The 25,966-nt window shown below is 36.3% G+C and overlaps 2 protein-coding genes across 14 annotated transcripts in view; one reads left to right on the top strand and one right to left on the bottom strand.

The window, feature by feature from the left end:
• FGF14 (fibroblast growth factor 14) overlaps positions 1-11,900 on the top strand; it is a 410,317-nt gene extending 398,417 nt beyond the window's left edge. For all 10 annotated transcript variants that reach the window (XM_005014874.6, XM_027443782.3, XM_027443761.3 and 7 more), the window contains 2 exons: positions 2,337-2,535; positions 5,082-11,900. In XM_005014874.6, the coding sequence (XP_005014931.1) occupies positions 2,337-2,535; positions 5,082-5,218 (336 nt within the window). In that variant the 3' untranslated portion in view covers positions 5,219-11,900. The remainder of the gene's footprint in view (positions 1-2,336; positions 2,536-5,081) is intronic.
• Positions 11,756-25,966, bottom strand: part of ITGBL1 (integrin subunit beta like 1) — a 145,569-nt gene continuing 131,358 nt past the window's right edge. For 3 of the 4 annotated variants that reach the window (XM_072032329.1, XM_038173430.2, XM_005014884.6), the window contains 4 exons: positions 20,068-20,214; positions 14,681-14,794; positions 13,045-13,159; positions 11,756-12,503 (listed from right to left, as the gene is read on the bottom strand). In XM_072032329.1, the coding sequence (XP_071888430.1) occupies positions 13,068-13,159; positions 14,681-14,794; positions 20,068-20,214 (353 nt within the window). In that variant the 3' untranslated portion in view covers positions 11,756-12,503; positions 13,045-13,067. The remainder of the gene's footprint in view (positions 12,504-13,044; positions 13,160-14,680; positions 14,795-20,067; positions 20,215-25,966) is intronic. The other variant, XM_072032324.1, reaches the window with a different exon arrangement.

Below are 25,966 nucleotides of genomic sequence, written 5' to 3' on the forward strand. Positions count from 1 at the left end.
TAGCATATATTTAAGTGACTTTTTGATTGAGAGTTTATCCCAAGCATAACTGCATCCTAATAGACTGGATGAATGCAAACCCTGCCCAAAACTGATGTACTACCAGTTCATCTGGAGTACTAGCTGCAATAATTTGGGGCAGAACACTGTCACACTGACATTCAGCTTTGGTTCTTCCTTCAAATAATAATAATAAAAAAGTATCATCAGACTATTACTTTGATTTTTATAACTATGAAATAGTAATGATGCCAGTTTGTCCAGTCTATCAGGCTAAATCCAGGAGTATATAAGTAACTGTATTGATACAATCCTTATTTATTATTATTATTTGGTAAAGTAAAATACCCAAAGTTTCCTATGCTGTGCAGTGCTAGAGACACTACAGTACATGCTAAACAATGGAGTTGAGCAAAGAACAGGGCTTAATTCAAACATGGGATATGGTTTTCACAGAATTTTGTTTAAGTGTCCTAATGGATATTGTTTGGGGAATAAATAAATAAATAAACAAACAAATACTATTCATAGGCAGTCAACCTGTAAGGAGGAATAGAGGAGGACAAATAGCTTTTGTTTATAGCAAAAAGTGACTGTTGGCTAAGAAGTAGTGTTTATGGTAATTGAGCTTTTACAAGGAAATAAAATGTAGTGGGGAGCACAGGGGGTAGCTTTTGCAGCGAAGCAGGTAATGAGGAGATCTGTGTAGTCAATTCCTGATTAGCATCTGCTGTTTCAACAGCTGAGGAACATGACTTGCATGTAAATGCCTGTGCTAGGGTGTAGCAGGTATTCCCTCTAGCATGTCACCCAACCTGTTGGTTTTGAGTCTCCTTGAGCCCTACCATGATTTGAAATCAGCAGAGGGGAAAGGAGAGTAGCACAACCAGCAGCTGCCTTGGAACAGGGGGAGAAAAAAAAAAAAAAAAACAAACAAAAAAAACAACAAACGTGGCAAAGGAGAAATTGCTGTGAGGAAATTTCCTCTCATGGGTTTTGGGTGCCTCTAGTACAGATTGTATTTGCATTTCTGCATATGTACATACATACATCTGTACACATAGGTGGTAAAGAAGTGGTGGTGCAAAATTAATTTATATAATTTATATTAATAGTGTTAAATGAATATTGCAAGGAGCCAGTAGCAGAAGGAGAGAAGTAGAGAAAGAAAGAAAAGATACTGTGATGGAGAAGAGATATATATTATATTTCCAGAATTTTATTTCTTAGGAAAGATAACTGAAAGTAATATAAATAAATAAAAATAAGAATAAAAAAAAAAAAAAAAAAGGAGGATTTACGTCTACGAACTTTGTGCTCTGGAGGCTTAGCAAGCCATCTTCCACTTTCCTACTTCCACCTTCTCCTTTTACGATGGGATTATCATCCAGTCCAAAGCCTTCAACATACATGACCAAAGACTGAAAATCAGTCTACGTTCACACAGAATCCCATTTTCTCATGATAAAAAGTGTAAATGAAATTTAATGGTACATTAAAATATGTAATTTTGTTTATTAACTTTTTTTTTCTTTTTTCTTTTTTTTTCTTTCCCCTAAGGACCTTGGTAAACTGTCCCAATATATGTTTACATTCTTTATTTTACTATTGTTTTACTACTTGTTTTATTTAAAGATAAAAGAATATGGCTACTGGGCTCCAGAAGTTAGTGCTTAGGTTAACCTTAATAAAGAGTTCAGAACAACTGCTCTGTTACTGAATGTGACTTGTGGAAACACTAGAAATATTGCGATGAACACTGAGGATGTCAATAGGAATTACATTTTTTAGTACAGAAATCTGTACATGAACACAGTATTGTCCTGCAGTGTTACAGGCCCCAAGGCCTGCTCTAGGAAATGATGCATTTTATAATATTTTGGTGACAGCGATTTTTAAGCATTAAATATTAGTTGTTGTAAACCATAGAGGGAGTTTATAGCATTTATTACACCTGCCAAGTAAGCTAAAACTGAACAATTGTTTTCTCATCAATGTTATTTTAGCACAGACTTTCTCAATCAAGATAAACAAGGATATCCTTGCAGAAAAGCAAGAAATAATTATGCCTATATTTTAAATAGTGTTTTTATGTTTGTGCTGCTTCCTCTGTATTTGAAGATATACTATCCCTGTTGCACAAACAGGGAAAGAGAGGCATCCACGAGAGGCAAAATATCTTCACCTTGAGATCATCTAGAGGAAAACAAATCTTCTGGTCTCAAAACAGAACCTTATTATAAGTCTTATATTAAATTAATCAAGAGGTGTTCATGAGTTAACAAAACAGAAACAGCACTTCTGAGATATCATTTAACATTCTTTTCCTCCCACAGGAACTTTTTACACCGGAGTGCAAATTCAAGGAGTCTGTTTTTGAAAATTATTATGTAATCTACTCGTCCATGCTCTACAGACAACAGGAGTCCGGAAGGGCCTGGTTCTTGGGGCTGAACAAGGAGGGGCAGGTCATGAAAGGAAACAGAGTAAAGAAAACAAAACCAGCAGCTCATTTTCTACCCAAGCCATTGGAAGGTGAGGTTCAGTCCATCACTGGCAGATCTTCCTGTAAATCCCAGGAAAAGAAGAGGGAGTGGTTTCTAAAATACCTTTTGTGAATGTGTGTGCCACATATAGGGGCCGCTCCAAGTGACAGTCGCCAGGATTTATGGAGCAGATTTGTGCTTCGGCATACTGATGCTAGAAAGGACAGGTCTAAAACCATTCTTTCAAGGGATTAAGAGGTGATTTTGCAAGAAAAGAAATCTTTTGTGGAAGTGCTTTGTGCTGCCTTTAAAATATTCTCTTGCTAGCAGCAAAGATTCTTGTGAGTCTTGCAGTGAGATAATACTCTTTTCATTAATCAGAATGAATTAATGGATATTGTAGGATAGTTGGGAGTTATAACTGGAATGGATGAAATGTCAGTATTTCAAGGTAAAAACCTTCTAATACAAAACACAAAGGTCTGTTTATAAAATAAATCATACCATATTACTTAACCAGTTGATGTAATGCACATAACTTGTGTAAGTTGGTTATTAAACAAAGGTAGAAGCAAATAAGTCTTACTGACCTTACACACTAAAATGGTGTCACACGTTCCTTGGAAAACTTATTCACTTATATCTTGGAAACAGAATTTATGATCATTTCTATTTATTCTGCAGGCCTTTTCTTATCCCTTTTGCTTTTTGTATCCTGTCCTGGCAGCACTTCAAATTTCACTAAGATCATTGCTTCACACAGCCTCAGTCATTCTGAAAATTATTTCATTACTTAACATCTTAAAACACACAAAAGTGATGCTTTATTTAGCAGTCTCATTTCTTTCTTTTAACATTTTAACTGAAAGTTTTGATTAATGGATCAGTTTGTTAAATGTTTTAGATTCTTTATGATGAAACTCTGAACAATCCTATGTTTTAAACTTGTCTTTGAACTCAGGCTGATGCCTTTGTGCTTCTCTTGTTTTGCAAGTTTTATGCATTTCCATAAGCTTTCTATTCTACTAACGTTTTATAAGTCAACCTGTGTAAATTATAAGAACTGTAGGGGGAGATCCCAGTGCATTTTTAAAAGTAACATCCATGTATATAGATTAGGAAAAAAAAAAAAAAAAAAACTTTTTTTTGTAAATGTTTGGATGGTTAGATGCTCCCAAAATACCCCAGGCAAGGCATAGAAAAAATAATATATATATATATTACATTGCCCATGACAGTTATTAAATATTACGGCTCTTCTATGTTATTCCTTACTTTATAGTTTCATTTCATGTTATTTGACTTAATATTTTTTGTAGGTCATAATGTTACTTCATCAAGCTCTTTACTTAACCAGAAAAGTGTCCTAAACACAGCTGTGGGGGCTCACCCTGAAGACAGTCATATCCAGGCTTATGTACTCTAGAGAAAACATTTAATTTCAGACTTTCAGAAGCCATAAAATGATTTAGATTATGGTACTGGAAACGTTAGAACAAGTATTTGATTAGTTATCAAATTTCATATTTATTATGAAACCCCACACCACCGAGCATTAAGGCCTGTACTTTGATGCTCCTGCCTCCTACTCTAATTAGCCAAGGAATGAATTGTGCTCTCTATAGCAGCACACCCAAATCATAGTGTGATGATTAATTCTTTTGACTGCTTTGATATGTCTTTTAACACTGCTCTGGTATATTATAAATAAATACTACTGAACTTAGGCATAAGTGGAAATATTACCTGATTCACTGACATGGAAAAATAAATTGAATGATCCAAGAGCATTAATCATTAAGGCAGCTTAATGCCGAAACTGTGTAATTGAACACATGTATTTTTCTCAAAGGATTTGAAGTGGTTAGATAGGGACTGAAGCCCAGAGGCAAAGTTTTAATTCTGTTAATAGTTAATTTGGAGTTTTCTACACTTTGTTCAGTGTAGTGTTTTTCTACACTTTGTTCAGTATTTCTTCATAAATGAATCCTGCATATGGTTTTGGTAAGGAAGAAAACCCCCAAACTTCATGTGGACTCTGCAGAATACACCTGGACACTTCTTCAGTGCAGACCTCAAAAGATTATGGCCAAGGTACTCAGACTTGGGAGCCAGATGTACAAATAATTTAGTACAACTGTACCCAAGCCTAGTTTTGCTATGTAGGTCTGAAAAAGGACATTTAAGTCTAGACAACTCATAACATTTTACTTCTAAAAGCTCATAGAATATTTATTTAAGGGTTGTAGATATGTGTGTATATAAAAATATATGCCTGTCTCATGCAAAAACATAATGGTAGTTTTTAATTTCTGAGGCTTCTATAGTTTACTTTTAACAGGCAAGCATACAATTTCCTACCATTTTTAACACAGACATGGCAGAAGTGAGAAATGTGGAGGGTCAAGCAAAGATAACACTCATGCAAAACAAGCCTTTGTCAAAGTAAATAATTTCCCTTGCATGCAAAAGAAACGTGGTGTATATTAAAATATTAGTTATTGTAGATAATTGATCTTATTTGAGTTATGTTCTTAAATGAGATACATCCTTAAGAATGTTTCTCTTTTTTTTTTTTTTCTTTTCTCCCCTCAGTTGCCATGTATCGAGAACCATCTTTGCATGATATTGGAGAAACAGTGCCAAAGGCTGGGGTAACTCCAAGTAAAAGCACAAGTGCATCTGCAATAATGAATGGCGGCAAACCAGTTAACAAGAGTAAGACGACATAGCCAGATCCTCACAGGTGTTGTGACTGACTGAGTCCCGAGTGCAGTTGAGCAATTTATCCTTGCCGGACTTCCCCTCTGCAGTGTCTGTGGATCAGCTCGCAGCAAGTACTTGCGCGTTGCTGTTTCTGAACTGAGTTGTCGCAAGCGGATAAATCTCAACATGTAGCTCCCCCCACAACAAGAAGACACCTGGATGAACCAGCTAAACTCAGACCATGGAATGCCCTACCAGATATTGGAATGCCTTTTTAATATCTTTTCTGTGACTGTGACACTTCATGTGAATGACATACTTCACAAGTACACTTGATACCTTGCCTGCTGACAATTACCCATAATCCCTTTTTGAGTCCAGTTTCAGCAAAATCCATGTGTTTAAGTTCTATTTTGTAGCACACAAATAATCAAGTAATTTCTAGGTAGATGCTGTAAACCTGTGCTATTATGGATTTCTCTTCTTCCCTTTTTTATAAGGCTGCTCGCTCCACTGTCTGTGACCTTTTGCAGGGATTGTGTTTCTCTATAACTTAAGTGTTGCCGGTGGCTTAGTTTTGAAAGCAATCAGGGAATCAGGAAGCCTTCAAAAATCTATTATTACAAATTATATCTATAAAGAATAGGATCGTTGTCTCTGGCTTACAATGTTGATCAATGTGAATACTCTTTAGTAACAGATACTGTGCTTCTGAGGTGGCATTATAGTGGAGGGAAGAGTGTCAAACACAACCAACAAGAAGTTTTCTGAAACGCGTGTTTGGCATCCCCCTATAGTTTCTTTGTGTGTGTGTGTTTTATACATATCACAGGCTTACTGGTAATGGTAACATTTGCCTTGCCCAGCGAGCAAGACCCACTCATTTTTGGGAAAGTGGGTCCAAAGAATTTTGTAGGCCTTGTAGGCCTGAATTAAGGCTCATTTTTCATCTACTAAATCTTCATTGTTTGAAAAACAACCACCACCAGTAAACAAAAGAAGTTAAGATTAACCAGAATTGCGCTACCTAAATCCATTTCAAATATAATCCTTTCCTGTTTTTAAGGAACAGAACTTAATGCCATTGTTATTTTTGGCTGATTTCCACACCTACTTAGCAAAGCATGGGCAAGGATGTTGTGTGTTCTTTTTGCAGCACCAATGCAAAGGGTAGTTAAAAATTATAGTTTAATATTTCTGGTGTTTTAAAATAAAAAGTTTTAAAACTGGACATATTACAAAACTTTATTTTTATTTTTAGCTAAGCATGCAAAGTCCAGTCCTATGTATCTCACTGATATCCCAGTACGTACCTCTACCCAGCTTCCTAGGATAATATGCCCACCAAATTGCTAGATTGAAGGTGCCTTGCCTTGATCTCTGTCTACTGTACTTTCTCCTACATGAACCTAGAAGAAATCAAAAACATTACAAAATTGAAGCCTTGGATCATACTATGAGAAACACTATCACCACTTTGAGTTTGTCACTTCTGAACAATGAAAATGATGTTAGGGGGAAAAAAGAATTAGACAATACCACAGAGATGCCACTGAAGTGTTACATACTTAAGTCACATGCTTTCAGAAACTAAGAATGTGGATAATCTCTGTATGCTTACTAAGGTATTTGTTTCTCAGAAAGGGCAACAAGGACCAAACTGTACCTCAGTCTGGAAAACTGTGTGACAACACTCTCTTGGCCTCTTGCTGTTATCTTGATATTTAAAGAAAAGAAAAAAAAAAAAAGAAAAAAAAAAAAAAAGAAAAAAAAAAAAGGAAATCATCCATTCCTTTTTTACTATTGTATTTCTTGCAGTTTATTTTATCATGTCTTTGTGCTGAAGTGTCCCTAACAGAGACCACTGGTTATTTCAAACTTCCTATCTGCTCAGCTGAATAACTGATTCAGTCTAAATGAACTTTTCATGCTAATTTTCAAATGTGTTCTGTTTTTATATGCAACATTTAGTGCACTGTTCAAGGAAGCTACTATAAAGCTGCTAAATTATGATTTCCTTTTTGGTAGGCCAGACTTCCTTGTTTATATATGTAATATGAGAATAGCAAGCGAACACTTGATGTTGGGTCTTTCCAGGGAGGGAATGAGTCAAGCATGAAGCCATGCTTGACCATGTACAAAGAAAACAAAATAATACAAAGCTAATTTAATACTGTGATAAAAATGCAACAAAACTTTAACTTAGACTGTGCCCTTGCCTGCTAGCACTAAATGTGTGTGTGTGGGGGGAAACAACATTTTGATAAAAACCTCAGTGCACCCTTCTCATCCCACCCAGTCCAGTGGGATTTGTGCACCATCCCTGAGGAAACAGAACAAAACCAAAGCAACTCACACGACGAGTTGGTGGCTTGCTTTGCATCAGGAGGACCCATGGGAGGCAGCAGTCTTGATGCTTTCCTACCTGCTGGGTCTCCAAGGAGAAGCAATTCACAATTATTTTGAGTAACCTAATACAGCTGAAGGCTATATTCTCTTTCTCTCTCTCGCCTAATCTTTTGAGAGCTCATGAGGAGGGAATACATGTGTTCATGTCCCAATCCAGCTGTCTTTTGACTCTTGCAAGTGTAAGAATCTGGGCACAGACAGGACTGGAGAACTGGCTAAGTTGTGCAAGGAGCTTCTGGTTCATAGCCTGATGCTACCTAAGTATGTTTTTTAACATTAAACTTTCAATCCCAGGTAATTATAATCTGAGAACCAGTTTGGGGGGGGGCTACAATTAAGGACAGGTTTAATTTTTGTAAGCAGTTAATACATTCTGGAAATGCACCATAGTATTTTTAATTTCTATTTTTGTTTCTACAGTCTAAATTCTTGTGTGTTTAATCCAATGAATAGATATCCTATTTTTTTTTTCTAGTCTGTTTAAACATTAGAAAAGGTGTCTTTGTGCTTTGTTTCCTCCATTTAATTTTGTCTCATCTCATCCATTGCATGGGAGAAGGATGACAAGGATTAACTGCATGTAGTAGGTTGTGTGTATCACAGAGTTGGTCTGTATTACTGAATTTACAAACATACATGCAAAGAGTTTGTCTGCATTGTACAGTTTGTGTTTAATATTATTTGTTGTATACACAGATTCAACATGATGAATAAAACATTTATATGAAGGCATACTGAAAAACATCCAGAAAGTTTATGTAAGAAGTAGACTGTGCAAAACATTGTTGTGCTGGCCACAGTTTGGTGAAACTTCATATAAATAGGCTGGCAAACTCAATTCTCCCCTTTCACCATGCCAAAGAAAATTTTAGCTCCTTAATATAATACCTCTCTTGCTGTTCTCTAGGATGATACTTCACCATTTTGTTCCCTCCAAAATTAATTTTGCTGTTAAGTGAAAGCTGTTTCCAACTGTCTGTTACTACTAACATACTGTATAGTAAACCTGATGGAATCAATTTGTATTTACAGATTGAGCGTTTTGTACTTACATGTCCACCTGTCTGTGAATTTGCAGATTTTGCATGCTTGCTTTGTATTTTTTTCTTTTGGGTTTTATCTAACCTCACAGAGACTGTTTGCACAGCAATCTAACTTCATCATACCATTTCATAATGCACATAAATGTTAATGCTGCATATAGGCATCTCTTTATATATATTTTTTAAATCTGCATTTCAACTACGGTTTTATTTGGCAAAATCAGTCACACCTGCACAATTTTACAGATCCAGTTTTAAGTAGATATGAACCACTTCAACAAAGCACTGTTCTGTTATACTTCAAATATTTTATAAATACACAAGCATCCTTAAAAGATATTATAGAGCCTATAGAAAAGTGTCTATAGCTTTTAAATTCTTTGCAGTTGACATAACACAGCTTTTGCTTCATATGATAGGTTTTTTAGCCACATTCAAATCATATTTTAATGTAATGTCATTTTCATAAACTTTAATGTGTGTGGAGTTAGGTTGGTCCTTAATAAACCACCCCCAGATACAAATATAAAGCAATTCACTTTGACTGTGGTATATGCCTGAAACAATGCTTCAAAACTCTGGCCTTTTCTGAACTTTTTCTCTTGGTTTAGAAACATTGTAAGTGATGAGGTGTGAAAGGAGGAAGTTTGGTCCACACATTAAAAGTGTGTTTTGCTGATCCATCTCTTTATTGGTATAAATAATAAATTATTCAGCTCCATTCAGATGGGAATGCGAGTGAAATTAGACAAAGTAAGGACGTTATCTTTCTTTTAAATGCCCCTTTTGATAAACTCATATACTGTGCAATGCATTTTAAAATGCATAATAACAGTTTTTGTGTGTGATTTCTTTTGTGACTAATGCAAATGCTATGATTTATTTTTAAAGCTGTAATAAAATCTTTGTTCTATTACCTAGTGACAAAAATACTCAATTTAGATTTATTTTTTTTTTCATCACAGTATCATTTAGCTACAACGATGTCTTTCTGTCAAGAAACAAGGACAGTGCATCAGAAATATCAAAGCAGGTACAGGATTAAACGTTCTTGTATGTGTTTCTGTAAGAGTATATGGCAAGTGAAAAAAAGGATCATGAGGAGGTTCATAATTTACACAAGCAAATCAATCCACAGCTGTTTTACAGATGATTTTACAGATGCTATATACAAAAGGCATACTCCCGAAAGTCTTCTGTAGAACCGTTCTGCACACCTCTGGATTGTGTTCTTTCTATCAGAACAAAGCAAGGGTACAGTATCATTGTTTATAAGCTTTATCAATCTATCCATAATGAACTCCCCATTTACCCAATTTGTTTTCACCACCTACAAACACCTTTTGCCACTGGCCTTGGAAGCAAGTTTTTACATCCACCACATAAAAAGAATCAGCCAGTATGTTTCCGTCCCTTGCGACTTTTCCCTCTTTTACTGTTTATGTATCTGGAACTGTTTATGTCACAAGGAATGAGGTGTTAAAAATCACAGTTTATTAATACAGCTATTATTTTCACATATGCAGAATAATAATCTTATTTCTTCCGTTCTCATTTTTCCAGTGAGGAAATGAGCCACAAAACAGAACTGCTGGGAGTCCTATCACCAGTTACCTCAGCATGAAGGGGGTGGGAGGAATGTTCAAACAATATAATAAGAAACAGAATAAAAATTTGAAAGGAAAATATGTATTCATTATATTTTAGCAGTCTTAGAAAATATTTTAAGGTTTATAGTGATAGCACCATTTGATTTGATAATTTACATTTTAATTAGCCACTGACAATAGTTATCTTAGAATATTCTAATGTTTTCCCATATATACCTTAACAAAAAATGTGGATAACACTTTTGAAATTCTGTGGCCATGTAATCCACTCAACAGCCAAAATGTTGACTTTGATTCAAAACAACAACCAACAAACAAACAAACAAACCAGAATAATCTTACACTAAATATATAAATTTTAAATGAAAGCAAACTACAAAGTAAAATACATCAAATGGGACATTGTAACCCTCTATAGAAGCCTTTTTTTTTTTTTTTTTTTTATGGACATGAGTACCTGGAATTCCAAGGCTGATCTATGGTACATATAAATAAATCTGTTTGTCATACCAGTAAACAAGACAAAAGCATGCAATGAATCTAGAAAGCGTTTTTATTATCACAGAATCACAGAATATTTCTGTTATTACAATACTAAATACAAACAGAAGGAAATCAAATACAACATTGTATTTTTCATTGTTTGCTCTCTGACTCAGCAGAAAAATGTATACGTGAAAAAACACCAATTATAAGAGGATTGTCAGCAGTATTCATAAATACAAACAAACTCAACAATCTGTGCTATCCAGATACCAGGGCTGATGAAATGAATATATGTTAGAATTTAAGAAAATATTTCTATTAATCTGTACACAGTTTAAGGGTTATAAGTATAAAATATAAATAATTATTTCAAGATGAATTTTACTTTGAAGTTTCTTAATCCTGTATCAATACATTTTAGAACTCTGCCTGATATTTTGGTAATCTAAAAAGAGAGCAGTTAGCAGCTTTGGGATACATGTCTTGTTATTTATGTGCATAACTCCTATATAAGTTATGCATGGTTATTTGGTGATTTTACTATGCCTCCCTGAGAACATAGGTTTCACAAGCTTCACTTTTAGAAAAAAAGAATTCAGGTTAAGGAAAAAAAATGGGAAAGATAAAGTTACATGTGAAGGGGGAATAATGAAAGTGACTAAATACATTCATTCAATTTTTTTTTGCATTTTATTATACGTTCTGTACCATTGTATTTTCCTATTTCAAAATTGTCCTTTCTAAAAGAAAACAGATTTCTAGATGAATAATGGAAATACCTTTTTCAAATGATATTATAGTTCCCTTATTTCTGAGTCATGTACCTCTTCAAAAATCAGAACCTTGGCACCTAAACCACAATGTTAGTTTGATATTAAAAATAAGTATTTTCAAAACATTTAAGCAATTTCTTGCTCAATCATGACTTCACAAAATGTAAACACTTTTGAAACTAAAATGTATGTATTTTTTTTGCTCTAAGGAATTAAAGGGCTGCCAAATCTACATGTATTAAAACAAAAAAAAAAAAAAAAAAAGAGAGAGACTCATATGTAAATAAGTTAGGGAAGTCCCAATAGTTGTGCATCGTTCATAACTCAATGTGAATTTCACACTGAGCATATCATCATTGGAAAATAAAAATAAAATTTTTGTTCATACCACTGCTTTGTTTGTATTTACTGTATTAAAACTTCAATTACTTGTTTGAGCATCGTTGGCAGAGACCAGACTACAGCACACCACATCTGATTTTGCAGGTCAGTTGACCTTCAGGCTCCCAACTTCTTTGAAAACAGTGAAATTCAATGAATACCATGTGTGACAGTGCATTCTGTTCCAAGCAGTGATTTCTAATAACATACAGAATTGTCATCCTAAAAGTTATTAGTATAACAAATTTTCATTTGCTTTACTTTCAAAAGGACTAGGCAGCTATACATACATAAAACATTATGAGGAAAGTACATGTGAAATGCAGGTTACATATTTGGAATAGCTAATCATACATTTATTTCTTTATTAGTTTAATTCCTTATACTTCTATAGGTTATGCATTTGGAAGTATTGTAGTATGTAGAATGAATAACCAACTTATGACACTCTAACAGAAACTAAGAAGTTCTTTTGCAGACAAGGGTTTCTTCAAACATTTTGGGTTTTCAGTCTGTGGTTGTCATGTAACTGAACATCAGTTATACAAATACAATTCTTTGACTAAAAAAATAATGTTTTGATAAGCTTCTTTACTGCTTCTTCTGGATCTGGGGAATAATCAGGATGGTTAGAAAGAAAACAGGTTCAAACTAAGTATTTGATAAACAGTGTAAAGTTAATCAAATTAAGTATTTGACAAATACTTAACTAGTGCTACTCTTATACTGCAATACTGTTGCATACTGATAGGGAGAGCCAACAAACAAATAGATAACGTAAAAATAAAAGGGTTTCTCACACTTTTCCCCAAAGATTGCTTTAGAAATAGGCATTAGGGGTGTAATCTCAGCCCCACTGAAGTTACCGAGGCACTGTAGATGACCCTTTTTTTTTTTTATAATTTCAGCATATAGAGCTTGGACTATCCTGCTCCGAAATTATTATTATTATTATTAGTTTTCTCATTCATTTCTTTAAGGAGCAGACTCTCACATTACTGTTCTAGAGTATTTACACCCATGTATATGTGCTTCCAAATTAAATGCTCTAGCAGCATAAAGAATAGTCAGACCAAAAAAACAAACAAACAAACAAACAAAAAACAAACAAAAACAAATAAACAAACAAACAAAAAAAAAAACCAACAACCTCTAAGTCTCTGGTGTCCTTTGTTAAGGGTATTCTGTCCCCAGCCAGATTTCACAAGCATTTCCATTCCATCCTTCCCAGCATTCGCAGTTTCCACAGTTACAAACACCATTGCCTAGAACAGAATGAATAAAGAATGAATAAAGGGCAATTACCATTATTGAAATGTGCTACATCAGAATGTGTTTTATGAGGAGGAAAAAGCCATGTTAAAGGAGGTGCATTGTTCCTTTATTATTCCCCCAACTTTTTTTTTTCTTTTTTTTTTCTTTTTTTTTGTGGAAGGAAGCAATTATTGCACCATTGCATTAAGAAGCCACCTCAAACCCTCAAACCCACATTTACATGTAATTAATAGGCATTCTCTCAATAATGCCATCAGCAGAATTGCAAATATTGTAATTATGCCACTGCTATTTGCACCCAGCTGTTGAGGCTCACTGTTTCATACTGTATGTTGAGGTACAAGAAGAAACAAAAATTTTTTTTAATGATGATGCAGAGATAAAATGTTACAAACAGAATATTAACAAAAATATCCCTTTGAACCTGAAAAACTTTAAATCTAAATTCTCAGAAGTGTTATACAAATATTATCAAGCTCTCTATTAGATGAAAAATGCATTGGTACTGTTTTGCAAAGGGGAACATTAAGTACTGAGACCCAGATTTTGATGTTATTTCAATAATTTTCATGACTCCTGGATGTTCAGCTGGAGACCTCTACAGACTGGGTTTCTGATGTGAGATGCTCTTCCTGCCGACTCTATGAAGAACTGTGAATGGCCACTGCCACTACAAATCAGGCTTTTGTTGCTTCTGTACTGGCTACATGCCCCAGAAAAGGACCCTTGCTAATTGGGCTATCTGGGACACCACATTTGTGAACACAGTTTACTACTGTCAGCCTGATTCTAACCATCTCACAGATTTCTTCCACAGCTAATAATTGCTCAGCAAAGATTTTCTAAAATTAAGATCTGTAACAGGAAGCAGCGAGCAAGTTAATTTAACAATTCCCTTGTTACTGCCTGTCACCAGATTTGTCATGAGTGTTTGCTGGCAGCCTCCCCAATTTTATTTGCATCTGCCACCTGAATACTTGGACAATGTTAGGATGACACCACTTTAATCACTGGCCATCACGTCATAAGAAAACTGTCAGGTATTTCACCCTCTCACTGAGAACTGTCTGATTGAAGGAAGATCCCCTAACCAATGCCTCTATGCCTCTCACCTACCAAAGATCATCAGCCAAATGAATGTTTTCTGTGACATAAATGTATTATACACATAGAAAATCCAGCACAAGAGCAAAAGTTAAAGAAATCTTATGATGACAATGCTGCCACTATAAGTTCTTTGTCAAGGAAGAGTCAATTGTAGTCTACTACAGTGGAAATTGTGGATAGACTTCATAGCTGTTGTACTTATTTTAATTCATACTCAGACTTTCAAATGTTGATTTGAAATCTTAAGTTGATTATCACACTGCATGAAGAAACAATTACAGTGTGTTCGAATAACCCACAAATGCACTTCCTCCATCAGTGGAGAAAGAAGATGGGCTTTGTCTAACAATTTCCATCAGCGCTGTTTGTTTCTTAGAGCAATTAAGTGTTAGCCCGTACTGCACCTGTGCAAATGAGACCATCATGTTTGTCACAGTCTCTGTCATCACATTCACAGAAATCGCCCGAAATGTACCATTCCTGTGGTGAACAGATACACTTTCCACAGTGGCAGGAACCTGAAATCACAAAGATTATTACTCACAGTCAAAGAGCACTGTCATTTTCAGGCTAGAAAATAACATCCCCAGACATGCGTGCACACACGCACACACACATGCACAAAATTGCTACCTAAGAAGCTATTGTATAAAAGAAAATAATCAAGCTAAAAGCTTTTTGAATAAAAGGATTCTTTCAAAGTCACCGTGAGTATGGCAGAACGTTCCTCCTAATGCTTTCATTCTGCTTTTTCACTTAATCAGGACTCACACTTTGAAGCTTTCCTTTGGTTTCTGAGACCTACAATCAGGGCCAGTCTTCCGAGAAACTGTTTTTTTTATGTGTTTTTTTTTTCTTTCTTTCTTTTTTGACTAGAAAAAGCTCAAATTGTCCTTGACCCACTGTTACTGAAGGCAATAAAATCATACCAAGAAGAAAATGGCCCTCCACATCTAATGCCCTTAGGGATGTGCCTACAAAAGACCCAAAGTCTACCATTTAGACCCAAAAAATCTTCATCATCACAAATTACGCTGCTCCACCTCCTATGGAATAACTAAATATTTTCTCTAGGTCAGGAAGTGTTTGTGCACATAGTTATGGTTCAGCTGTTTGCTTATTCCTGCAGAGTACCCCAATGCCTGTTTTTGGAATAAACTGTTCTCCTCCTCTCCAGGGACGTCAGGTTGCATCTCACCAAGCAAAGCAGGGACTCTGTGGTGACATTTGGGTAACACCACCCATAACCCACCAAGAAGTGGGGTAGAACCAGAAACCTCCCTTTAAGGAAAAACTCAAGAGACATCCCTATCTTCAGGAGAAGGTTCATGGCTCTGAATCCTGAAAAAGGGCAGTTGCCCCTGGACGATCATAAGTTGAGAAGTCTATAGTTTCAGAAGGGTCTGAGAGAGGCTTTTATGCAACTATAAATGCCACTGGTTATTTCCTCCTGGCCGACTGCAACATTTGCCTGAAGAAAGCTGGCTTTTATGAAGCCCATCCTCAGCTGCCGGAACCTCCTTCTCTATCCAGAGTTCAGATGCTTAAATGCCAAGGTGAGGAGCTTAGCAAAAAATCCTTTGAGCAAAAATTCTTTTGTGGACCTAGCTCTAAAAGGATGTTACAGCACACAGCAAAACAAAACTATACAAAAAGCTCTAAAAAAAGAAACCCATCCCAAATAAATGATAACAAAGAATACATTTGCAGCTTTCAGTTACAGGAAGTGGAGTTTAAAGTGACCAAAGAAGCTGTTGACCTTTAACAGGACATACTTATAAATGAGTTAGATGCTGTTGAAAATCACACCTTTTTGCAATATTTCCAGAATGATTACAGCACAAAGCCACCAATTTCTTTAATGCATTATTAAAAAAATTATATAGAGAGAGGTTGATTCTGTCAGAATGTAACTTAAACAGAATGCATGGGTTACTTAATAGGGGCTAAGACACCTTTCCATTCCTTTCACCGACCTCTGAATAAAATCCAAATCCAAATGTGGATTTGTTGACATCAAACAATTTTCCCAGTTTTTTCCATAAGCGCTAAAGTCTCTCTGATCACTGAAACTTAATTCTTTAAAACTTCAGAGCAGCCTCAGCAGAGTATCTATTTTTTTCATTAAAATTTAACTCACTAATTCAGTTTATTGTAAGTTGACAAAAATTGACTCAATGCCTACTTTTAGAGAAATGTTTTAACCTGGAACATGTAAACGTACAGTGGAAGAACTAATGATTGGAACATTTGGGAATGGGCATATTTGGTTAAGTATCTATTTTTTCTGTGGGTTCAGTGTGTATTGCTTACTGTGCCATCAGCATAGAAAATATTGACATTCCTTATAATAAGAAAAAATGACATTACACAAATAGGCAATGAAGAATTGCATATATATTGCATGGCCACTCTATAGAAGCTACACTAAGACATACTTGAGAATCATCAAAGCAGATATCCCTGTTTATAAAAGCTAAAAGGTACTGACAGCCGAAAATAGTGATGAATAGTATGAGAGTTTTAGTGAAATTAAAATAGTTAGTAAAATCATGGCATTGTAAGAAACCTGAAGTGATTCTGCATAAGCAAACACTGATGCTACTACTGATGGATGTTCACAATGTTTTAAAACTATTTTGCAGAAGATACAGGAAATTTAATGCCAAATCAAGCAAGGAAGATCAGGCTTCACAACGTAAAATCTGTTAGGGAGAATGAATGTATCAAGTCTTTTCCCTGAGCAGGGCATGCTGCTCTGGGAGCCTCCTCAGTTTAATTAAAACGAGTCTAATGAGTTGCGGGGTGTTCCCTGGGATGCTGGCCAGATCCTCTTGGATGAGATTTGGCTCATTACTTAGCCTGCGTGTCCTGCACCATTACAGTAGCCATCTGCAGCCCTACATTTACTGCCAGGGAGGCAGCAGTATAGTGGGTGTTGCTGTTTTCCTTGGGAAGAGCTTTTACTACAGGTGGCACAGTCAGTAAGCCAAGATTCTGAAAACAGCCTAGGAATGTAGATGTCCAACTTTGCTTATATTTACAGAGTGTAATTTTCTACAAGTGTGCAGCAGTTACCTGCTGAAAACCATGACTCCTTAGACAATTAAAACCAACACAGAAACTCAAGCTCCCTCAATCCATTATAGCACTTGCATACCTTGGCTAGGTTTCCAGCAAAGATGGAAATAACAAACACTGCACTCTCATTAGTGCACAGGTTCTAAATTCTCTGTTATTTGACCAGTAATTATTGCTTAATGCACTGAAACAGGAAGAACCATTTTTTATTTTTGGCCTCTAGACATTGCCAGTCACACTAGCTATGAACAACATTTTAAAGTATGGGCACCCAGTAAGACATATGTTCCAGGCATATTTAAGCATCAAGAATAGATATACCATAATAATAATAATAATAATAATAATAATAATAATAATAATAATAATAATAATAATAATAATAATAATAATAATAATAATAGAGAGAAAAAAAGTTTTGAGAAATTTGTCTGTCTTTGCCTGTAATCCTTTTCCTGCTCAGAGAAGATGCATGAGTTAGCAGTCTCCTCCTCACAACTGAATCCTTATGGCTATGAAAGTGCCGCCCGCTTTAGCCTACCACAGCTGGAAAGTTGAAGTAGGTTTGGGATGTCACCCAAAGGTGGAAAAGTGCCCAGTAACCCTTATTTAGGTGGACTAGATCAACCCCTCCATTCACTAAATGCCTCTCCTGTCCTTCACAGGAAACACAGGCACCATCAATAAGGGAAACAGATTGCTCCCCAAGTCTGAAGTACTGAAGGAAAAAAAAATCAGTGCCTAACATTAGAACTTGTCTAAGCACTGCAATTTGCCTCTTGCATGTTCATTGGCTACATACCACTGCAAATTATCTTCCATAGATACTTCTCTTCTGGAGCAGGCACTTGCGTATGCCCAGCTGTTTCCACAATAAAGTTGTTCTAGCATCTAATTTGGCAGAACTGTTACATTGACTGTCCTGAGGGACATTTTTCATCACACTGGAAGCTTTGCTGTGCTTAGAGGCCAAAGAAACTTAAGAAAAAAAATCCCACCAGTGTTCATGGATATGGATTTAGGGCCAGGTTTGCAATTCCCATAATTCAACAGTGCACTAAAACAGTAGAGAACCTGGGCCTTTGGAGCCTCCATTCTTGCAGCCAAGTTTAAAAGCACTGTTTGCATGCAGCTGGGCATAACTTAGAGCAATTTTCAGACTGCTCCAGCCTACATCAGTGACCAGATCCCAAACCACTCCCCAGGCAGCCTAGCAAACGGGGAAAAAATCCTTGATGTCTCTGCAAATTCCTACCAGATGATCTGCTCCCACAGCCTCAAATTTATTTTGTAGCCCTGATATATGTGCTCAAAGTTACTTGCTGACAGAGCAAAACCCACAGGCTGGAAAAAATAGCTCCAAGCAATCCTTACAGAAAGATGGCAGATAGATAATACAAATATTTTAAATTTCAAGATCATTTTTCATGTTTACATTTATTTAGAATCCAATATGGTGTATTTTATTGATTTTAAGCATGTTTGCTCACCTTCATGGTTTATACAAAGATTCAAAAGGAGACCAAGGCTGTGAAGAGAAAAGTTAGCTTCTGCAGTAAAATGAAGTAACTCCAATTCTCCGGTAATTCAGTATTCTATTTCATATACACTTATTTAAAGATAGCCATATCTTCTGGAAGCAACAGAGCAACAGTGCAACTTCCTCATTTTCTATGGCTTTGCACCAGCTGTAGGAAAACCAAATGAAATGGTGCATTGGGGGGAATTCTGACAAGTAATAAAACAGATGGAAGAAGGTCAGGCCGAAAACCCCATATACATTTCCTTTGCATGGAAATAGAAGTTACCAGAAGGGACAACTGGAAATCTGCCTGATGTAAAAGATTCCTACTTGTTTTTTCCAGCTTGCAGGTAAGATAATATCTTCCCCATGCAATGGATATATGGGCAGAGGAAATGTCACATCCATGTCCAGGTGCATTCTATCCTCCAAATACTCCCACCACCTATTTTCTTCTCTTCACTTTTAGACCTTTTATATAAAAAACAGATAGCTTGCACTATGAGGGAGCGAAAAAAACCTCTTTCCAGTAATGCAATGTCCAAGCTTGAAAGACTGCAAGGTAAAAATCTCAGAGAACAATTTCAGTTAATTATGAATATTTTCTAAATTTTATTTATCCCTCTGGAATTTTCTTTTATAACTGAACCGAAGCTGATGCAACCATCTGAATAAAAAGTAGAAAATGAGAGAGTCTGTGGGGCTCTGTCATGGAGGCTGACAATGTCTACCCCTCTTTTGCTGCTGTGCTGTGGGAGGGAGGTTAACCATATCAAATGTTGCTGCTAAACACACTCCCCCACTTACTGTTGTCTGAGATATTAGATTTGCCATCTTGTCCACTGCAGTGTTATCCTGTCCCTCTGATTGAATGGAACACCAACATTTAGATTATAATGTACAGCTGCTCGACACAGAGCGTCGGATAAACACATACAGGAAATTATCTGCTATTAACAAATTGCATAGGAGACCAACACTGTTAAGCGTGCACGGCTGTGGTGGGTGTTGACAAAATGGATGTAAGTGCATTACAGAGCTGAATGTAACATCCTTTTAATAATATGTGCCGTTTAAAGAAAGGGTTACTAAACAACAACCCACGGCCACACACATTAGTCTGCCAGAATGTGATCATTTTCTTCTGCCAGGGCACTGCCATGGGGTAGCTCAGCTGCAAGTTCTTACCTTTCCCCGAGCATAATACACCATCCTCTGACTCGCAGAGACTTCTGCTCTCCTCTTCTGTCATGTTGCATTTCCTTGAATGCTGGCAAAGCTTTCCAAACCACCCATTCTGGCAAATGCATCGGCCGCAGGAGCAGATGCCATGGCCTGTAATGACACCAAGGAAGGTTATGAGCAAAACAAGCAGTAAACAGTGACATACTGAATAGCATAGGTATGGCTGACCGCCTCCAGATCTTTTTCCATTTCTTTCCTACATGCTGAAAATCTTCCCTCATCCTGAAAGCTAAGCGTCAACTCAGCATTATAGGATACTCCCTAATCCACAACCTACTGAAGACAGACACAACCCCTTCCCTCCCATGTCTTTTATTCTGCAGCCCCATATTAAAATCTCACTTGAATATACCGTGCTATCACCTGAAGAAGCAGACCCCAGCTCAGGACTGACTGAAGTGCAGCACACAGCAGAGCAGACAAGGGCTGTAAAAGCTGCAGTCTCCTCCAGCAGCCCATTACTGCTGGTCATCTGCTGTAGCGCATGGAGCAGCTGATGTGCAAAGTCTGGACTCAGCATACTCTGCATTTACTATAGATTAACTCATGCAGAAATCTGATGGAGGATGAAGATGATTACACCAGACTCTTGTGCACTTTCTAAAACTAGCTGTACCTAAAACCAGGGACCCTACAAATAGTTGCTCTCACCTTCCTCTTCTTGTTTCTCTTCTGCATCTCTTCTACACATACCCCTATCTCAGCTCAGAAGTTTAAAAAGTTTGCCACTTTCAATCCTGATACTGTAATGAAATACAGAGGAAGAAGCAAGGAGGAGGAAGAGACCAGAGCATCCTCCAGAGCATATAACTGCATGGCACCAAGGAAGGCCTTTGAAGAAGAAGGCAGATACAACTACTAGGTGGGCACAGACTTCAATTCCCAAATTGAGACAAGAAGCCTGAGTGAGAGGGAAAGTGGACAAGCAGAAGAAAAATATAGTAGTGAGGACAGCTCTCAAAAGGTCTTAATAACAAGGGGGGAATGAGGGTGAAATGAAAGGACAGAAAGAAAAGAGGGACTAGAAAACAAAACATAGAACGGAGAGTAAGTGGACAGAAATAGATTGTGAAATCATAGTGGAAGAAGAAGTGGTAATGACAAGTGAGGAAAAAGCCAAAGAAATCCTAGAACATCATTCAAATACAGAGCCTAGATGGTATAATTGATTTTAGAAAAAAATATAGATAGATAGATAGATAGATAGATAGATAGATAGATAGATAGATTTTTGAGACTTATTTGTTTAAAGGGAAAAAAAAAGTCAAATACTAAACTAAGGTGAAAAGCCAGAAGAAGGAAAAAATATCAGCAAATGCAGACAGTACAGAAATGTAAAATGGGAAAAAGAAGAAATGTCTCCCAACCAGCATTTCACTTTTCAACACAGATTTGTATTTCTCTGGAAAAATAAAATAAAATAAATCCTTAGCTGTTCAGTTTACTGTGCTTAAAAGAAGCAAATTATATATACCACTGACTTTTGTCCTATCCCACCAGTTATGTAGGGCAATGGGAGTGGAAATGAAGGAACTGAGATAATCTGGGAGCTGGGAAGAAAGGAAAAAGCAAAAAGCAATAGGAGTATCTGGCAAAGCACTGAGCTGTAGGATGCAAAGAAGCAAACCAGCAATTTACTTTTCTGATTTGTGTTCTTCTGGTGAGGCAACACTGCAACTTGACTTTGTAAACCAGGAGGCGGTACTGATAGCAGTGCAAAAGAGAGACAAATCTTGTAGTTGCAGCAAGTGGAATTCCTTAAGGTTTTACTGGTAGCCAAATACTTCACTAATTTAAAATAGAAAATACTGGAAGCTCCAAAATCATGAAGCTGTTCATATTTACAGCCATGTAAATGTTCATTTTCATAGCCCAGATTGTGTATTGATTGCTCCTTATTTCTTTGGTCTGCTTACCTACAGAAACATAAACGCTCAGTAACAATGACACAGCTTTATTATGAGAGTATTCTAGCCCACTTTTGCAACTGACATTCAGGAATTAAAAATTTACATATATGCACTTACCATATATCAAATACTATACATTGATAGCTATTAATAATAGACACTTGATGCTACTTTAGCTTCTGTGTTGGACTGGGAAACAACATCTATACCACAAACCAAAACACAAGATGAAGAAAACAAGCAGACATACTTTCCCATATGTTGCTTCCAGGTAGATGCCATACAATGGTCTACAAAAACTTACTATGGATAAGCTACTGTCAGAGCATTTTTATCTGCCTTGTTAATTCTTTTCTTAGCAACATACAGATTAGATTTAAGAATACATCAACTACTGAAGAGCAAAATGCTCAACTTGATTTAGGTGTTGGAAAATTATTTATGGAGATAGAAATACTTTACTCGTTTTAGCAAAGAATAGTAAGAAATCCATGCTTATTTAACCAAGGAAATAATTTTGCTTCATTCTTCTTCTACAGTCATTATGATTTAAAGCACGCACAGAATGGTCATGTCCGTAAAGCCTTCATGCAAGTCAAATAAAAAGGTAACAAATAATCCATTAATTTTCAGAAAATAAAACTTAAAATAATTTCCCACAATTTCCCACATAACATTGACATGCATTTTTTTTTATTTTTTTTTTTTTGGGTTTGACCCTCCCTTCTAGAGCCAGCTGGAACTGTCTGTGCACAACGCGGGGCAGCTTCGCATCTCACAGAGACCACTGTGTAATCACTACACCCAGTAAAACCATATAAATCCCCAAAGCATAAAGAATTCTTTTGTCTTGAGGAGTCTAATTTACTCAAATAATATTTACTATATTATGAGGTGAGATGAGATGTGAGGTGAGGTGAGATGAGACAATGCTGGAATTACTGGAACAGGAATCATCAAAGACTTATCTACATCTCTCTCAATTAGATTTTCTCTCTACAATACATCCAGATGTCTCCTCCGACTTATTTGCAAATCTTTCAAGATACTGGGCTTCCATTTCTGGTGGAAGAAGAAACCAAAGGGCAATAGTTTTCACTATTATGATGCTTTCTCTGTAGCCCCTGCTGCAAGCTTCCACCCTGCCCTGCTAGGTCCATTGCTACCCATGTCCAAAGGCACTGACACCAGCTTTAGTCTGTCCTGGCTGCATGACCTACACCCTCATACTGAAATTTTGTGAGACCTAATGGGCAGAGCCTGGGGGTGCTGGTGAGTGGTATATTTGCAGCCAGGAGACCCAGGCTGAACCATCAGTGCTACAGTGGAGGGGAGGCTGAGGCTTGTGGCAGCTCCTCAGGACTGTGGGGTCTCTGTGGAAGCTGTGGCAGCTGGCCTGTCCCCTCCTGGATGATGCCAGATTGGACAGCTGCAGCTCTTTGGGGGCCTGATCCACCTGGGTGGTGAGCATGCAAGTGCTTAGCCCAATGCTTGTTAATTCCTCACTGTCTTCCGCATATGCTAGCCTGTAAATAACTGCTTTATTTGGTCCAGTTGTGTATATTCTACTTGCAGACAGTCTTTGCATTTGTCTAAAGATGGCTGAACAAGCCAATGAAAAAAAAAGGGCCAAAACATCATAACCATTGCTTTCAGTGAAATTCAATATTCAAATTATTTTGAAAGTGTCCCAGTTTCATTCCAATGAATCTCAGACTCTCAAAATAATAAACAACAACAGCAACAAAAAGCATGTAAGGTCCTTTTAGATCTGAAGATAATTCCCTTCATGGAGGAATTTCAAATTCAAGAATACAGTAATCACAGAAAAAGTTCAGCCCAATTGAACTGGCTAACATGATGAAATACTGAAACTGTTCAGATCAAACAGATTTACTGGAAAGTGTTGGCCTATCATCAATTCAGACTTAACATAAACACAAATTAAAATCACAAACAAGTTGCATACTGCAATGGCTCTGAGACTATAAATCTTCATTCATAAAAATCAGTGTTAATGAACATTTAAATATGTAATAAGAATGTTTTAAACATTAATCTTCAGTAGAAAAAATAAGACTGATAGTGAGGCAAAGGAGAGGAAAAGATCATATTAAAGAAGCTGTCACTTTTTTTAGAATTATCAATAAATCCAATAATCACAAGATTTAAATGTGAAAGATGAATGCAGTGACAAAAAGAAAAAAAAAAAAGCTTAGACAGATTACTAGCAGAGGTAATTGGTAACCCCAATTGACCCAAATCAACCTAGACATTGGAACGAGTTATTTCTTACCATGATTAGAAAGAAAATTGTGTGGCTGTGGGGAACTTCAGTTCCAGAGAACACATGCAGTCAACTCCAAATGTTGTCAGACTCCACTAACTCTACTAGTTAGGAATGAGAAGTCTGTACAGCCAAAGCAAGAATGATGAAATAGATATCAATGAATATAAATAAAAATTTGGTTCTTTGGTTCTGAATAAAACTGACATAATAAAAACCAGAGAGATGCCAAAACAATAATAACTGGATGAATACCAGATTTTAAAAGTGTTTTAGGAATATGAAAAATCTCAGCAGAATGCAAAATCCTCGATTTAGAATGAAACAGTAAATGAAAAAAATATTTCTCAATATATTTAAATATAAACAGGATTTATTTTTTTATTACCCAAGAATAGTAAAGTATTTTCCATTATATTATTAACATAAAAGAATATTAAAAATCTTCTGTTGGGAGAAGTATTTCTAACCTGCCTGCATATACTAAAAGAGTTTATTTAAAAAAAAGTACTTGATCACTTTTATTTTTATTGAATCTTGGAATGCCAGGAGAATGCCAGGAGACTGGAACAGCTGTGACAACTACAGTCAGAGAAACCTAACAAAAATCTGAAACAAAATACTGATTGTCTATTATTTTCATAATAGTTTGCTTAGTGTTGTCCAAGTCCAGTAAAGGTGGACTGTAGCTCCAGCTTGAGGAACGCAACAGACAGGTAACTCAAGAGAAACATCCAGTGGAATGCTGCAGTGAAAAGATTTAATGCAATCCCCATATGCATGTAAGAGGAGAGAACTGAGTTGGAACATTTAGAGCACTGATGAGATGGAAACTCACTGTGATAATCCATATTTCAAGAGATTTTGAAAAACTTGGAAAAGACCCAAAAAAGTTCCAAAGACAGAATTCAAAAGGCAGAGAAAATGGCTTGTTGAAAGACCTTCAAAGATCTGTATCTGTAGCCTGGGAAGAAGAAAAAAAAAAAAAAAAAAAAAAAAAAACTACCACAGAAAGACAAAGTGAGAACTAGAGAGAAAAGCTAATACCGGCAAATTCATCTCAGAAATGAAACAGCAGTTATACCAGGATGATCATTATTGGAACAAACTTACTTGTGATGTTGGCATAGGCTGCCCATCTCTTAGTCTTCAGAGCACAGATGGATGCCCTTCTCAGAGACAGGCTTTAGCTGCACAAAGTACACAGACTTCAACATAAGCGAAACCTGTGTATAGTGTAATGGCTGTAGTCTAATGACTCTGTATAGTCTAATATGTAAAGTTCAACATATAAGCCCCTTTTGGCCTTTGTGAATTAGTATCTATTAGTCAACTTAAATACTGATGCATTAGCAATTTATTTATTGCTCATTTCAACAGTAAGATTCAATTAGATATTATTTTCCAATTATTCCAATCCTAAATCATGTTTTATGCTGTCTTAAAAGCTGAACAAGCTAAATTCTCTATGCATCTATGTGAAGTCTCACCTACACGAATGTCTGTGTGACCAGGACAGAAATCTGCAGTACATTTAAAAGAAAAAATATGAAATACTGAGCCAAGTAAAACCACTTGAATTTATTACAGAATACACCATGCACATTAGTACATGCACTGGCTACCTTTTGAATATATTTGTTGT

This window comes from Anas platyrhynchos, chromosome 1, assembly GCF_047663525.1.
Source record: "Anas platyrhynchos isolate ZD024472 breed Pekin duck chromosome 1, IASCAAS_PekinDuck_T2T, whole genome shotgun sequence".
In the NCBI taxonomy this organism is placed as follows: Eukaryota; Metazoa; Chordata; class Aves; order Anseriformes; family Anatidae; genus Anas; species Anas platyrhynchos.